Source organism: Takifugu rubripes, chromosome 3 (genome assembly GCF_901000725.2).
Source record: "Takifugu rubripes chromosome 3, fTakRub1.2, whole genome shotgun sequence".
Classification (NCBI taxonomy): Eukaryota; Metazoa; Chordata; class Actinopteri; order Tetraodontiformes; family Tetraodontidae; genus Takifugu; species Takifugu rubripes.
In genome coordinates this window covers 4,958,601-4,976,120 of record NC_042287.1, presented here as the reverse complement: position 1 = coordinate 4,976,120, position 17,520 = coordinate 4,958,601, and the positions used below count along the sequence as shown (strand labels likewise).

General features: G+C 38.7%; 1 protein-coding gene and 1 non-coding gene across 2 annotated transcripts; one reads left to right on the top strand and one right to left on the bottom strand.

Moving 5' to 3' along the window:
• The first annotated feature begins 203 nt into the window (after window positions 1-203).
• trnaq-uug (transfer RNA glutamine (anticodon UUG)) lies at window positions 204-275 on the top strand. Its single transcript has one exon. It is a non-coding gene; the product is annotated as a tRNA-Gln (tRNA).
• Window positions 276-1,974: 1,699 nt separating this feature from the next.
• On the bottom strand, window positions 1,975-17,080 carry calcrl2 (calcitonin receptor-like 2). Its single transcript, XM_011621737.2, has 13 exons — window positions 16,943-17,080; window positions 8,780-8,834; window positions 7,747-7,879; window positions 6,587-6,694; window positions 6,214-6,326; window positions 5,557-5,648; window positions 4,714-4,843; window positions 4,480-4,633; window positions 3,941-4,001; window positions 3,547-3,613; window positions 3,016-3,234; window positions 2,801-2,842; window positions 1,975-2,724 (listed from the first exon to the last, which is right to left on the bottom strand). Exons 1-13 carry the CDS (start codon window positions 16,990-16,992, stop codon window positions 2,494-2,496), a joined length of 1,455 nt encoding a protein of 484 aa, XP_011620039.1. The 5' UTR covers window positions 16,993-17,080; the 3' UTR covers window positions 1,975-2,493.
• Between the last annotated feature and the right edge of the window lie 440 nt (window positions 17,081-17,520).

Genomic DNA, 17,520 nt, shown 5'->3' with positions numbered 1-17,520 from the left:
TCACCAGTTGGTACCGATTAGACCCTAATAACTATTAGCGAATACTAAAGTCAGATCGAACCTATATTCCGATCGATGCGATGATTGGCCTCGCACGGCTGACCATACCTATCCTGTTATTCCTAATCCAGTCGAACCCAATAATTTCGTAACACACACAGGCATATCATATTGATGAACCGAAACAAACCCGGCGGCCGTATGGTCCCATGGTGTAATGGTTAGCACTCTGGACTTTGAATCCAGCGATCCGAGTTCAAATCTCGGTGGGACCTCATCCTTTTCTAAACCGCTTCTTCTCAATTCTCGGTTAAAGTGAGATTTATCAGCTGTGAATCCGCCTCTGTTTCTGTACGTATGTATATATACACTGCTCAAAAAAATTAGAGGAACAGTTTTTAATCAGAGTATAGCAACCTATCAGTCAAAGTTCAGTTAAGTAGCAGAGGGGGTTGTTAATCAGTTTCTGCTGCTTTGTTGTAAATGAAATCAACAACAGGTGCATCAGAGGGGCAACAATGAGATGGCCCCCAAAACAGGAAGGGCTTTACAGGTTGAGGCCACTGATACTTTTTCCCTCCTCTCCTCTTTTGGCTGATTTTTTACTGACTGACTTTCTACTGCTGTAGTTATTCATTTGGCTTGGATCAACATCTGTGTTGATAGCATGGTGCGGTACCTGGTCGCTACAGAGGTTGCACAAGTAGTCCACCTCCTCCAGGATGGAACATCAATACGTGCCGTTGCAAGAAGGTTTGCTGTGTCTCTCAGCAAGTCTCAAGAGCATGGAGGAGATTCCAGGAGACAGGTAGTTACTCCAGGAGAGCTGGACAGGGCCGTAGAAGGTCCTTAAACCCTCAGCAGGATCGGTATCTGCTCCTTTGTGTAAGGAGGAACAGGATGAGCACTGCCAGAGCCCCACATAATGACCTCCAGCAGGCCACTGGCGTGAATGTTTCTGACCAAACAATCAGAAACAGGCTCCATGAGGGTGGCCTGAGGGCCTGACGTACTGTAGTGGGCCCTGTGCTGACTGCCCGGAACCGTAGAGGTCGATTGGTATTTGCCAGAGACCACCAGAATTGGCAACTACGCCACTGGCAACTCTTATTAAATTGATAAATTGATAATAATTGATTTTACCCATCTGACATCCCCTCCCTGTTTTCTTTTTTGCAAGTACCCACAGCCTCCTATATTTACATTTCAAAAGTCTGATTAATAACCTAAATCTCAATAGATTGACCAGAGAATGAATATAAGACTGGGAAAACACAATTATAACTTCATTCAAGAACATTAAGTTATCCTGCTATCAGGAACCCATTTCCACCAGGAACACATTTATATAATAGTGCTCTATAACAACAAAATTACTGTGACAATAACGATGCAATGGTAATTCCTAACTATCCACCCAATGAAGATCAGAGCTCACCTGCCAAACATGCAGTTTCAGACATTTTTATGCCCTAAAATAATAAATCAACTAATCCGAGCCCATCATAACAGTGTCAAAGCTAGTCAGAAACAATCAGTAACATTTATACTTAAAAAGCAGTTTGAGGGTATAAAATATTTTCAGGGTGGCGGCTTGGACTTTTCTTAGTGCAGCCCGACACCAGAGGGCAGCAGAGATGCTGCAAGCCTCACTTTTCATGCACTTTTTTATGTGCTCATCATGTAAATCTTGGGAACACAGTTACACTATGTCAACTTGCCAAACCTAAAGTTGGTCCAAAAGACACATTTCTACAGAATTTCAGAAAATTAATATATCACAATTCATATCCAGTAAGCTGTTATACACATTGCATGTTTATTTTATCAAATAAAGTATAAAAAATGATGAAATGAAACTCACTATTTGACTATTTTGACTTGAAAGTAGACTCCTATATTATTTGTTTTGCCTGCAATAATAAACTTTTGTACATTTATAACAAGAAAAAACCAACACAGATAGTGCATCTGCTTTTGTCTATCTGATCAATTTAATTTTGTGTTGTTAGAAACACTGTTAAAAAAAGAGAATTCTGGCGGCTGAAATGATTCAAAGCTTCATATATTACATCATTGGGATATGACATTCATTGGTCACACTGGTGCAATTCAAAAGCATTCAAAGACCTTATGAGGCAACGGATTAATAAAACCCAGTTTGCAAAACCAAACATCTTAATTTTTTTGAAACATTAAAAAAAAAATAGAAAAAAGTACGAACAGTCAGTGGATTCATTACATCAAAAGCGTACATGTACACAAAAGCCATTGCGATTACACATCATATAAATAATGTTTGTCATTGGACTATGTGTTCAGAAGTTAGCCTGTGCCCACTCGGTCAGCGTTTAATCTAAAAGTTCAACGGCGACATCTCACGTTCGTAAGTGTTCTTTGTTCAGTGAGACCATAATGAATGTGTTTGGTTCTGTGGGATACTGCAAAGCCATTCATACGACAGGCGTTTCCCTCCTATTCGCCATGTCCACATCACCGTTGCTGCATATTTTGCTCTTCTCCTGCCTTTTGGTGCTTGGCTGCATGTGTGACAGGAAGTTTTGATAGAGCGGAGGCAGCAGCCGCTGGCCCCAGGCTGCTGCAGCTGGTTTCGGTTATGGAGGTGCTGCTGAAGTGGTTGCTGGTCGGGGGAGTTTCGACCCATTTGGATTTACCGCAGCTGGACTGCCACTGAACCCACTTCCTATGCAGCGCTGCCTGGGCCTGCATGTGAAGGAGAATATTCACCATAAATGACTCTCTCTTTGTTTGTTTCTGAAACATTTCAGTTTCACTGTACCTCGGCGTTGCAGAAGCACACTATGATTGCAACTGCGAGTCCCTGCAAAATGACACAGTTCATCACAACGGCATCAAAGAAGGGACCACGCAGGGGTGTCGTTAAGTTTGCCATGTTTGATGTGATCCGGTTCACAGAATCCTGTCCATGATTTTGCACAGTAGGTCTGGAATTGTGTTTTAAAACGCATGTTTGGGGTGTAGTGAGGACGGTACCTGGAAATGGCAAAAAATGTGGAAAACAAAGTCATAGATGGTGCAGTTGCTGCATTCGTCTGGTCTCCAGGGGAAGAGGATGAACTGGGCTCCAAGCAGAGGGATGAGGATGAGTGTCGCTCTCACTGCCTTCATGTAGGTGGTGGTCTCAGCATGGTGGGTCTCTTTCAACTTGGTGATCAGGACCCGTACAATGTTCAGGAGAAAAAAGAAGTTCACCTATGACAGAGAGACAGGAGCCACACAGATGTAGGAATGGACATGGAATAGACAGTATTGTAAATCAAGCAATACGAACAGATCTAAGTTTTTATCAGGCTATATAAACCGTTACACAGTATCACCGCACGGTGGCACTGTAGCACTATCAAACATGCAGCACAATTTATCAAATTTAATTTAATTGCAAAATGGAGGTGGAGATTATGTTTCAAGTTCTGTATAGTACACACACACACACACACACACACACACACACACACACACACACACAGAGTATTAGTTTTCACTAGTTTCAGTATTATTACTCACAATCAGTGCAGCATATATTGGCCCATGAATGATGTAGACCAGGTGTGTATGTGAACTCATCCAGCATCTGCAAAGGAGAGTGTGAGTGACCAAGTGCGACACTAATGACTATCATTTAATGTGAACTGTCACCTAAAAGGTTTATCAGAACTCATAGAGCACTACCATAAAATCTCAGTGAGCCAATTAGAATCTGCAAATCCCACTTGATATGGCAATAGTAGATCCATATCTTTAGATCAGAGTAAGGTCGTCATAAGGGGAATAAAGTTTAGTAAGCAATTAAAATTGATTGTCGCTATAAAAATTTGTAGCCACTGGTGGGACTATAAAGTAACATGCGGTTACATTCCTGGATTTGATGAACAGTGGATGCATTGGAATGACATCTTACTTGTCGTTAAAGAAAATCCCACGAGCAACGGCATAAGTGATGGCAGGAACAAAGGGAAATCCTTTTGAAGAAAGAGAGACAGAAATAACTGAACAGCCTAAATCTCTTCAGATATAGCAAAAGAACATTGAAATAGCATTCCTAAACTTAGCGTGGCAGTGGCAATTTATACGGGCAGATTGTAAGATACAATTACTGCACAGAGAGACAACGTCTAAAATATATACCTATAACAACATGAATGGAAATCTACATACAATAGAATCATAGCCAGATACAAAATAATGTATTCGTGAAATATAGTGTATAGAAAAGCTACAAGAGCCTTAGGTCCACTAACAGCAGTAATGAAAATCTCCTCCTTGGAGAGTTATATTAAATTGAAGGCTGCCTGTTGGGGATGATGCAGTAACTTGTCACAGCGTGGAACTCATAATGTAAAACCAGGTTCCACATCACTGACCTGCATTATGACACTACACTGCAGTTTGACAGGAAAGAGAAAAGCTACTCAGGGTTGTTATTGGGTGGGTACTCACCCCATCCCAGAACATAGTACCAGAAGAGTTGCTGTTCCCCGACAAACACGGCCACTATAATGAGGGTGTGCAGATAGATCCCTTCACACAACATCCAGAAAATGTTGGAGGTGAGTGTGTACTGCGTCAGCACTGCCAGGACTTTGCAGCTTACCTGATGGGAGTGGGAGGAGGATTTAAAACGGGGAATTTTAGGAATTTGACGGGAAAGAAACAAAAGAAAAAGTTGCTCACTTCATTGCTGGCATTTATTGCTTGGTTATTTGCCACAGAGAGCGAGAGCCACATGATGGTGACGATGGAGTTAATGATGAAGGAGAGAAACATATTCTTATGGAGGGAGATTCTCTGGCAGCTGAGACTCCTGGAAGGGACATCAGAAAAAGGAAGAAACTTACGGTCTTTAGTTCATGACCACTGTTCAAAGGAATGGGTGGCTGCGGCGACATTGTCAGAAACTGTTTTGACACATATTTGAGTAGCTCATTGTGACAAAGTCACTCCAACTAGCAATGCTAGCAAAACTCTCTTTTTTATTTTTTCAAAAGTAAAACTATCTCTCTTTTTAATTTTGTTTACTTATTTACTTAGTTATTTTTTTTAACTATTATAAAATGTCGCAACATGGTTCCATATTTAATGTGTACAGCATGAATGTCAAAAAAAAAGGATAAATGCCCCAATTAGCTCACTTCAGTCAGTTAGCCGCTGGGTTTCTGTAAAGTCCTGAGACAGATTCTTGATTGTAACAGACATTTCAAAAATAAAATTGAGTTGAATTGAATTATATAATATATATATATATATATGTATATGTATATGTATATGTATATGTATATGTATATGTATATGTATATGTATATATATATATATTTTTTTTTTTTTTTTATTTTTTATTTTTTTACAATGACCAGTTGCACAAATTTTTACTTTTTCTTGTTTTTAACCTGCACTGATAATGTCAGACAAATATACATCACTTTACTTTCAGCTGTTCAGCCAGCAGAGATTTAGGAAAGAACAGACGGAAGTATAGTGAATAAAGGTCTCCACAATATTTCCACACATGAGACTTACTTGAAATAGGAGAAAATGACCAGACAGACGATCAAGGACACAATAGAGAGCCCATGACCTACCATGGCCAGATAGTAGAGACCAATGGCAAGCTACAGGAACAAAACACAAACATTACATAAAATCAACTTCAATATCTTAAATCTTAATTTCACTTTTCTAGTTCTTCTGATCTTCCCTGAAAATATCGATTTCAGTGGTAAAATGGATTTCTGAGATTGCTAAAATATTATTTGACCTTTAGGGAGGGGAAGGTGGAGCTGAAAAAGACTTTAATGACTCTGTAATGCATGTAATTGAAGCGTACATACATGAACCTCCAGGTCAGATGCTTATTGCTTTGATGAGAAGTTTATACAGTTTGGTAATTTTACAGCTGTTTTTAAATGCAGTTTACAGTCCGTTTAGACAACGGTGCAAAGTCAGTGTTGCTACAGCTTTTTTGTCCAAGGTGAAAGAGCTTCCTCTCAGTGCAGGTTGAAAATTTAATCAACTAAACCATCAGAGAACATTAGGGAAGTGAAGCTGTATTGCATTATACTTAAGTTGTGTCACGACAGAGAGTTTTCTTTCCAAAAAATGACAGTAGTCTGTTCCTTTAGGTACTAAATGGGTATGTACCATTATCTATGCTCCAGCATTCAACATCTTCCTCACCTTTATTTTGTCTTTGGTGTTGGCCTGACACCGAGTGTAATTGGTCCAGACTCGATTACTCTCTGGATGGTGAAACCACTGGCCATCAGGGTTACACACTTTGATTACTTTCTCTATTTAAAAGAAAGAAAAAAGATCTTGTCAAGGCCTTTGATCAAGGAACAGAATACTTTCAGCACATGATACTTTTCATGGGACTAACAGTATAAAATAATCCTTTTACACACACCACTCCATTTTTAGGGCATTTGAATCGAACATTTTTCCAAATATATAACAAACAGCAACAGGACTAAACAGTGTTTTATACATATAATGTAGGTACATTTTAGAAGGTAAAATTATATTTTTTGCATGTGAGTGTGGGCCTTACCAGAAGGGTCAAAGTCATAAAAGTAATTTGGACACATTTGCATAACATCTCCTGGAAAAGAGTCTGCCCAGCAAAGCCAGCCGTCCCACGTACGGTTACAGTAAGGACCTATAGGGGGCAGTAGTGATATATCGGGTGAGGAAGAAGCGCTTGCAGTTACTAACAGCTTAACAAATATATATTTAAAAACAACCACACGTTTGGGTTCAAAATGATGCATAAGAGATATTTTTTTGTTGTCGTCCATTACAATTTTCTGCACATTGCTACCATCCCTGCCCTCTCAGACACAGAAGAAAGACATCTGTGCGTATAAAATAATTATACCTGTTGACAAGAAAAGGGCGTGGCCCACTTCTTCAAACTGGGTGTTTAACGTCAGTGTACAAAAAGGTTGCCAACAATAGAAGGAAACCTGTTGGTACCAGGTTGCACAGTGGCATGTTGGGAAACGATGCACAAAATAACATTTCAAAGGCTGAACAACTGGAAGGAAACAAAAGTCCCGTTTCCTTGCTTTCAGGCTAACTTCCTGTCTGTGCAAACACAACTAATAATGGCTGCATCAAAATTTGAAGATACCTGTTGCATCTAGTAAGTATAAACTCTTTTCAAAAATGTAGGAAGTAGCTGCATTTCCATGTTCCATATTTTGGTTTACTGTAATGTAGAGAAGGATGGTCATGCTTAACTCATTTTTATAGCTTTTTAGCATACTAACGTTTCAAGAAATATGCAAATGGTTTTGAATACAGTTGATTAAATAACTTTGCAAATGACATTTTCTCATGCATTATGCAAAAATGCCTTGATTTCTGGATTTATTCAATATTAATCTGTAATTGAATTTGTTAGTTCATGCCATAAATATTGGCTGAAAGGTCACAATTTAAAAACTTCATAACCATTAAGAAGGTCACTGTTTGACCCCATAGGATGATACCTCACTATAACAGTTATATCACATCATTCATGCAATCTGCCCTAAATATTGCAGCCAAATCTTTGGACAATAGATAGATAGAACTGACTACAACCCAAAATAAGAGTAAACTCCCTTAGACAAATGTCCCAATTAAACTGAGTCTAGACTGTCACAGACATAGATAGTTGAGCTGTGATTATTACAACAACAACAACAACAAGTGTATTCCAATCACCTTCTTCCGCCCGCGGTGGATCATGGATTATCCTCAAGTAGCACTCAAACTGGGCAGCCAGAATCTGGTGCTGGGACATTCCTAGTGGGGTGGATATGTTGCTGAAATTCTCCTCCTGCTCAGCCTGGGACACCTAAGTATAAATTCAAATTCTGTTTGTTAGAAACACTCGAAAAATATCTTATATATCGTCCTGTGTGTTGTTTCATTCCAGTCACAAGGACTCAACAACCTTCATTTGATGCCCAATTAACATGACAATGACTTTAAGCTTCAGTCAGACCAGACAGGGAATTCAGTCATTGAGTTATAAACTTTGGCAAAAAAAAGTTAAATGAGGTTAATCAGATAAAACTTCACTTACTTTAAGTACCAAATGTGAACAGTATTTCTTATTTTCAGTATTAATTTTCTTTTGTCTGCAGGATTAAAGACCTCCCAGTATGTCTTTGGACCAGTTACAATTTTGTAACAATTTGATGTGTTCTGTCCACTCAGTGTCTCCTCTAGAGAATTACGGTGCGTATCCCAGCTTCGTTTCACTTTAGGTGCAGTCCTACAAACGTGCAGCTCTTTGGCTATACTACATTTCCAGTTCTGTCTTTTTCTACCAAGCCACTCAATGACCACATATAACATTAATATACCAAATAAAAGAAAAAAAAGTTAGTGACCATAACAATAATTTATCTATTATCACTCTCCATCTCATATAGAACTGTAGAACAAGTATTATTCATTGTATCATGTTAAGTACTGTGTGCATGCATGTGTGCTTCTTCTTCTCCTGCTTCTCTACCCAAGAAGATGTTTGTAACCCATTCTTCTGTTAAAAGAGACTTTTTCAATGCATGCTCTGGTGAGACAAGACAATTCCCATTGATTGATACTATATTGTAAACAGTACATCAACAAAACTGAATTACATTTCACAGCAGTAGGAAGTGGTGGCTCATCTAACCATATTACCCACCTGTTGTATATGACCACAACATGCTGCTGACATAAAGGGTGACAAAAGAAAAGTACTTACCTCAATCAACAACAGCCCAACTATCAGAGAAAGAGCTACGGTCCTCCACATGTTTCTATTTTAGGGATGCAGAAAGAATAATTTAGAAATGAATCACTGCAATTATTTTTGGTCCATTGGCTACATTTTGTTGAAATAACATCATTAGACCTCCACACATTTAAATTCTTTCCAAGAGTTTCTCTATTTACAGAAGGTGGACACCAGCTATGTCACAGCAATATAAGATATGGATGTCAGTATATACATAAATAAAATATGTAGATCTTACCCATGTTTCCATGATGGAAAAAATAAAGTACCGGTAATTTAATCGGTCATGACTACATGCGCATGCATGATGTGTGTTGGGTTTCTTTTCTTCATCATGTTTATTTTCTCATCCATCAGAACAGGAAGTTGGTGCTCCAGGAGTCATTCCTCTCGTTCACAGGTCACAGAAACATATGCGTGTTTATTACTGTTGGATGCTGAGGTCAGGGGCAACAAGTTCCATGTACTGCTTCCTCTTAAGATGAATGACCCAAATAATTGATCAGCACACAACAACGTCTCTACGAGCCAACACAACTGCTGCAAAAGTACAAGATGTCCCTTGTTACGTTTCGACTTCTGTAGTCTGTAACCTCAAAAACAAAGATGTTCGACTTGTACACATGGAAAGTCAGCCTCCAAGGACAGCAACCATTAATTCAATTGCAAGGAAATTGAAATGATGCAGATTCTCAGATTGTGCATATGAAAACTTTAGTGAATTATATTGTCCGATTGTTTTAGCTAAATATTTGCTAGAAAGGGGTAGATAACAACTCTCAGTTGAAGCCAGGCTGCTATTTTGATAAACAGTTTTAACAAACAGTTCGGAGTACAAAGAAAAGCAGAATTGTTGAGCATCAGTTTGATTAAGGATTTTTCGGAACCACTTCTCTGACCAGACCTACACAGTACACTTTAAGCTCTAATAACGAATTTTAATAAAATTGTCTTTTCAGATATTTGATATTCAGTGACTTGGGCAATGTCTTTCCCCTATGAAATCATTCCCCTATTACATTCTACACATAAAGCATATTAACATTTTATACCCACTTCTTTTACTTTCTCAATGTCCAATATAATAATATGAAATAGGAGGCTCATATATAATAATATTGGACATACAATATAATGTACTGCATTAATCAACACAAAAACATTGAAATGCCAGTCCCAACACACTTGCCACCTAAAGAAATATTTCATGCAAAGGCTGTTACAATGTAACAATATGACTAGATTTTATGATTGATTGTTGGGAGATCCATATTGCCTTCAATTGTCATTACTTACTAAATGTCTTAGTTCAGCTTATCTACCCTCATGCTCTCCATCAGTGGGGCGCGGGTGAGTAGGAACAATGCTTAATTTAATTCTTAGTGAGCTGTGAATATAAGTTCTTTTTTTCCACTAAACACCACAAAAAATATGGCAGGTGTAGCGTCCTCTATCTCACAAGAGCCACAGAGCATTCAGTAGCCAACCTGCTTTATCGGTGTCTGTCATATCTTGTACAGGAGTCCCACATATTGTGTTGACAAGATCTAGGAGATGTTTTCCATGCACACAATCGGGTGACATCTTTTCCCACAGAGGGTAGTTTGGGTTTATGAGCAACAGATATTTATTTATAATTCCAGCTCTATTCAAAGAGAATCAAACAAGCAATGCCTCTCTATCTGGTGTGTACACAGTTGCTTCTGGTCACATATTGTTCATGACCAGGACATTGTAAAACCAAGGACATACACACACGTTACCCTGGCAGCAGTAAATGTGCGCCATTGTCACCAACAAACTCTATGGACAATAAGCGAATATCAGCCAAGTGGTTTGATTTGTCTTCGGCTTATGGCAACAATAATACTGAAAAGTGAAGGTTTCACCTGACCTCTCTGTGTCTTCATGTTCAATAATTCATGGTGGTTAAAGAGCTCATATCCTAAAAGGTTACCATTAAAGTTCATCAATATTAATGTTCTGTTAAGCATTAATTCTTGAACACCAGGTGATCTGATGCCAATAGGTGTTCCCCTTAGCATTGTCGCTCATGGAGAAAGGACTTGTGTTATCCTGATGTACTAGTACGGTACCCTGAAGACCCACCTGCAGAAGCGGAATTTAAAATGGAACATCTTGGTAAATATGAGGTTAAATTCAGGCACTACTTTCAGCAAAGTACTGTATTTTAAATTAATCTTCAAGCTGATGAAGTCTTGATAATGTAGGCTTGTATTATTTATTTTAGTTATTAATCATTATAAGCCAAAGGTCTGAGTTATAACAGTAAGGGTTCATTAAACATACTGTGCACATACAGACACACAAAATATACATACACACCTAGGATTTAAAACAAGCCCCATATTGCTAAGATAAATAGTCTAAATCCACACAAACTCAACTGCATCACATGTAATATTTTCTATAGATCATAGTCCAGTTATTAATGCATCATGCCACACACACACACACACACTCACTCTGTAATTTAGAGAGCCTTCATGCCTTCATGTCTCTGTCAAACACAGCATTAATAAAATGTGCAGCATCAATCTAAACTGTTGATATGTGAGAGTAACTCCAACATCTGCTTGGTCTCTTGGCAACCAAAGCACTTAGAGTGGAGTAGTTGTGTTTGTATGTAGAAGCAGACAACTGTGTGTTTTTAGTGGCCTCGTCTACCAACTCACAATTGTTTTAAAAACACACCGGTAATAAGAAAAGCAATAACAATAACTATAATAACAACACACCTATTTTTCAACTTCCCAGAATTGAGAATTGAGAGAAAACTTTAGGGCATAGATGGGGCAGAGCTAATCTTCTACAATCATGAAACATTAAACAGACTCTCCCTCTTGATATGTCTGGAAAGAATGAGAAGCTATACAGTAAATAGAAAAACAATAAAAAATGATATTATATTTTATTTGGTCTTCACCTACAGACCCTGTGACGTGATCTTTTGTAAAATCTTTCTAATGACACATGCACCAAAATATTCACATGTAACTACAACAGATTTTGGCATTGCTGGCCTTTGTACCTCATGAAATGGCCTGCAGATGTGGCTATGACGTAACAGGATCTTTGTTCCGACACCAAAGATCACTGACATACAATAACAGCGACCATAATTTAACTAAAGGCAGTGGCATCGTAAGTAAACAGTTGGAGGTCACAGGGGTTGTAGATTTCTCACAAGATGTTTGTGCAACAGAGATTTTGATTCAGACTGCCGGGAAATGCTGCATTTTCCCCCTGAAACATGCTGCACTTTGAGAAAAACCAGACACGCAAAAATCCATAATATGACATACTTGCAAAGTAAGAGCTGGCCAAAATCTTCCTTTTGCTGCACAGCAACAAAAGCCAAGATGTGTTTAACAATGAAATTGAATTGAAAGACAACTTAAATGATGAATCTGGAAGCAAGAATCATTGTGACTGCAAACGGGGGGTGTTTTTTTGGAGATAAGACAACATACCAGAGACAACACTAGGGAAAACAAGACACAGCAAAAAACACCAAGATAATAACTGAAGCAAAAAAAAACCAACTTGTTTACTCTCATCCAGAATAAGCTTTCACCCCTTGAAACTGCTCACAAGGCTTAATTTAATCTCGAGCCTGCACAATCGAAAAACAAGCCACAAATACTCTATGTAAGAAATTTGCAAGGATGATCCTTGAATATTTAGCAAAATATACTGTACCGGTATTTCTTTCCTTGGGAGCCTGTCGCAGTTGTCAGAGGGAGGGTACACCCAGTACTATCTTGCCTTAAATAATATACACCATAAAACCATGTCAATGTATTATTGTATTGCTTTTGATTTCTGACAACAGCTTATCATTAATTTAACAGTGGACCTTGAAAGCAATCCTAAACTGATGGGGCACTTCAGGCCTCTCGTCTCCATTCTTCTCCCTATCCCCTCGAGTATCCCTGCTTCAAAGAGTTCATCTGTCTCATTGGAGCAAATCAGAACACAAAACGTTACAAGTAATTTGTAACTTTTGCATTCACCAGTTTAACAATTCAAATTAAAGCGTTTTTCTTTTCCATGGGAAGGGGGATGGAGCCTATCCCAGGGGCAGATGGGTGAAGGCAGGGTACACATCTGTTGCCAGCTCATTGTAGGGTGTGACGGTACCTCCAAATGCTCCAATTACAGTACCTTAATGCTCTAAAGATGTCTTGGCATGTCTCCTTGGTACCAGAACACCTTACATGTTTTGTTCGAACCACGACTTGAACCAAGAATCCTCAGCTCTTCGGCCCAGTCCCCTACAGACTGAGCTGCCGCCAAGCCAATAAGAGTTTTACAAACAGTTTAAAAACATCCCTTATCATTAATATCAATAATAATCATGAACAATGATTGTGATGTCTCTTGTGATGTCAGAAACCTTATCAAAGGAACTCTGATTTTAAAGCGATTACATTCAATTCAGTGCATGTGTGCATGGGAAGAAGAAGGAAGGCTGAAGGCCGAGAAGGACGCTATTATCTTCCTCTGTCATCCTGTGAACACTTCCTCCCTTTTCTCCCATGTGCAACAGTCCCAGAGGATAAAAATAATCCATTGTTACATACAGATCTATAAAACAATTGGCATGGAATGGGCTTTGCCTGAAGGGACATGACAGCAAAACATGTAGGTTAAAGAAAAAAATTGTATAATATATATAAAAAGAAATAGTTCCCCCAAATGAAAATCAAGGAACTACTGAAAAACTCTAAAAAAAAATAAATAGCCAAGCCTGATACACTATATATAAAACGGTTCTATAATTTTCATTATTTAATATTGAGGTTCTTCTCAATATTATATCTTCTCGCTAATTTATGAGTTTCAATCTGCCAGATTACAACTGCAAACTGGCTCTGACACCTAGCAATAACAAAAGATGAGGAAGATTCATGCAGATTTTGTATGTTCTTGTTTTTACATAGAGCCTTTTAAATATATCCATTCTTGACTTTAAAGCAAGAAAAAAAAGCCTTTTGAAATTGTTCTATCCAAGACTAGCAATGAATGCTTCAATACCGCAGTGATGAGTCCTCGTTTTCTCTGCTCAACAAAAACTTATATTGAAGTCAATCTTTTGGTTTTGATGCTGCAAAATCTGCAGGAAGGACTTTAAATGTTATTTTACTTCATAACAAGCAAGAAGAGCTTGGAACAGAGTGTAGGCCATCAGTTCCGAAGAGCCCAATTTCATTTAACACGTTCAGAGCCAAAAACCAGTCAACGCCTGTGTACGCATATAGAACAACAACATTCTGTTACGCAAAGACTCCACAGAGGTTTGATTACAGGTCAAAAAGACTACATGAACCTGAGCAGAGGTCAAGGGAGTTAGAGTCAATGTTCTGCACGTTAAAAGGAAGGTTCAGTTGTGCATGGGAAAGATGTGTATGTCTAGAAGTATGCATGCACAGCCTTTGAGTTTCATTTCACTAATTTGTTATGGTGCACCCATTTTTCAACATGAATAAATGCAGTTTACTTTCAAAGGACGGCTTTTATGCTCTCCTATCCTGTAAAGAAGTTTTACGGCGCAGCAGCGCAAGGGTTTACAGCAATTGAACCGTGCATGAATCATTACCGACTTGGTTAGTTTCCCATAGCTAGATCCAAAAATAGTCTTTGCAGCTTGAAGATGTGCTGGAAAGTGTCTTTACATTTTTCATTTGCAGTTTCCTTCACGGGACTTTAAAAGCTGTGCTGGCTGTGCTATAAAAGAGGACCTGCTCCCCAGGCGCAATGGTCTGAGCGCACTCAAGAGTGGTGGACTCTGAATAATCAAGCGCGCTCTTTCCCACCAGAATGCAGATGTGGATAAGCTGAGCCGACAAAGATGCCACAAACTTTGACCACGGCAGCCTCTTCCACCTATCAATCGGTGTAGGAACAAGCACAAACCTGACATAGTGCTCCATTATGGTCAGCTGCTGCTCCAATCCATTTCTCATTACAGCTCACTGACATCTTTGTTTATTCTCTGGAGGAAAGTAGGACTTTCTCCCAGCCATGTTGTAAAAGCAAAAATTCCAATGACGAAGACAGCCTTTTTACACAGTTTCCCAAACAATGGTACTATTTCTGGAACTCAACTGCACTTAAAACTCACTTACATCAATTCAACGGAAAAAAAAAAAAAAACCAAAAAAACCAAACATACACTTATAGTAGAAACATGCTGCCTAATATTGTATTATTTGATGTCATTTCAAATTCAGTATTAAAACTAATGTGCTTTCTTATATACAATAATACATGCAATTATACAATAAACAATCATATACAATGCATGCAAAAATACAAACAACAAGCATCAGTTACCTGTCACTATGTGTAACCCCCTCCCCACTTTTTTGTTAGTTTGTTTTAGGTGGTTTTTTTTTTCAAAGGTTGGAGGATAGAGGGGGGGTGTGGGGGTAAGGGGTACTGTTGGCATGTTTGTGTTATGAAAGGGCCAATGGCTGCAGAGCGAGGTGGGGGTTGGGGCAAAAGTTGCAGCCAAAGCACCTATTAATACACTGATCGCTGCCTGGCAAGAGCAGGCTGTTCTAGTCAAAGACATGCTGTGACACTGACAATATGGTGGGGGTGGGAAAAAGTTTCCCACAGGCAGATGCACTGTACTGTGGAGTCAGAGCAAGAACTAAAATGCCCTGGGACCGATGCCTTGGGGGTGATGAGTACAACTTGGCAGCAAAAGTTCAGTATTCCTGAACATACATGAATGATATTAATGACTGAACTCATACAATCATGGTGGGAAAGCCTGCAGAGCACAAATGCAGTGAGGAGGATAGAAGTGTCACTGAAGGCCTCCTGTGCAAAGTGAGCTTGGGGAAAATGCAAATGGACGGAGATGAACACTGCAGAATTTTAACTGGGACCAGTGGAGAAGCCACCTACTCATTAATAAACAGTTGTCTGTGTCAGGACTTCAGATGTCGATATAATATCAAAAAAATAAAAAAAATTCAGTCACTGCAATCTATCCAACTCCTTTAATATCAACATGCCTGGAAGACAGGACTGGGTGATACAGTATTTTTATATATCCGATATTATGACAGAACAATATTGCAAAAGAATTGCATTTTTGACTTGAATTAAACTTGGTCAATTTCTTCAAGGTACTCAAGAATGTATTCTATTGACAGCAATATTGTAAAATTCAAAGTACTCACATCATTTTCAATGTTTGTTCATTTTTGATGTAAAAAACCCAAACTTTCTTTTGTGTGTTAGAGTAGTTAGCGCTCAAGGCATAACAATTAAAGAATAAATCTGATATAATTAAATTGTAATAAACAAGCTGTATTTATACAGTCAAAGAACTTTACATTACTGTCTGAAACCATCCTTTCACACTCAAATTCACACAACGATGCAGATTAAGTAACCAGCACAGAACCCAGGCAATGTATAACACTGGGACTGAGCACCAACTCATCTGCCATCGCGACCGGATCCCTGCAATACAGACAACCTCATCTGTTCTGTGTCACTTAATTTTACCTCCATTAACTTACTGCAGTGTCACATTACCACACGCTGTATTTCATATTACGGTAGATAATGAAGTTCAACATTTAATTCAACTCTATTCTGCTTCTATTTCTATTCATGTGGTACTTAGAACTGCAACAGTAGAAGCAGGCAACAGTCCAGCTCTGGGTGTGACCTTCCGTCAACCTCAGTTTATCCTCAATGTTATAGATCTCCATGTGGGGGAAAAGAAGTTAGATTCCATGAAAATTCCATCAGCAACTTCCATGTTTAGTCAGTGATTAATCTCGAAATATGATTTATGACCCCAAACACAGTGCTTTGTTATTTGTAGCATTCTGTTGTGTATCTTCTCTATGGAGCTCATTTTACACTTGTACACGTACAAATTACTTAATGTGGTCTTTGAGTTTGTACCATCCATTGACGTGACATGATTTATATATTACATTAATGATCGGGTTTTACTGTTGTAACCTTACATCTTCAGTTGCACGAAGGACCAAAAACCAACAAAGTGCAATAAACGTCTGAGCTGCTCCGGTGTGATTCAGAACAAATTCGACGAAATTGATATTGCAATCTTACCTCTTCTTTAAGTGAGCTGTCAAACTTTCATTTCCTCCCAATATCGCCATGCTTGCATGATCGGATCAGAGAAGGATCTCATGCTGCACTTCTGTCAACACTGGCCGGGCTCGTCAAGTTGGCAAGCAACGTCAGTATAGTTCCACAACTTCCTTTTAATTTTTTCAAAATAAAGCACAAAATAACTCTTCCTTAAAATTTGCCTTTATGATGTCATTTGATTTAGCAGTACTGCACATAATTTTGAGTTGTTTGCACTTCAGTGCAATTTTATTCACATTTTTAACATACTGTAAAATCATTTTTAACCATCCGTCTTTATACTTTGTTGCAGCATGAGTACCGCAAAATTTTGGACCTCTTACTACTTCTCTTCGATGTGTGTACCATTGTGGCTCTTCATTGCATGTGTTGGCGCCCCGATTAACAGGACCAATTAATGAATCGTTTGAATTACAGTGCAGTTATTTTGCAGCGAAGTGCATCGACGCCATCTGCTGTTCAGAGGGAACACTATGGAACAGATGCTGAATAAACTTATGACGCTTTCGCGCAATTTGCATAAAACCAAAAATAAG

What these genes read in the sequence shown, in the direction of transcription:
- calcrl2 (XM_011621737.2), bottom strand. Translation starts at nt 16,992, where the DNA reads ATGGCGATATTGGGAGGAAATGAAAGTTTGACAGCTCACTTAAAGAAG. An exon ending in GTACTATGTTCTGGGATGGG is followed by an intron (nt 4,002 to 4,479) that starts GTGAGTACCCAC and finishes TTTCTTCAAAAG; the next exon opens with GATTTCCCTTTGTTCCTGCC. An exon ending in GGGATTTTCTTTAACGACAA is followed by an intron (nt 3,614 to 3,940) that starts GTAAGATGTCAT and finishes TCTCCTTTGCAG; the next exon opens with ATGCTGGATGAGTTCACATA.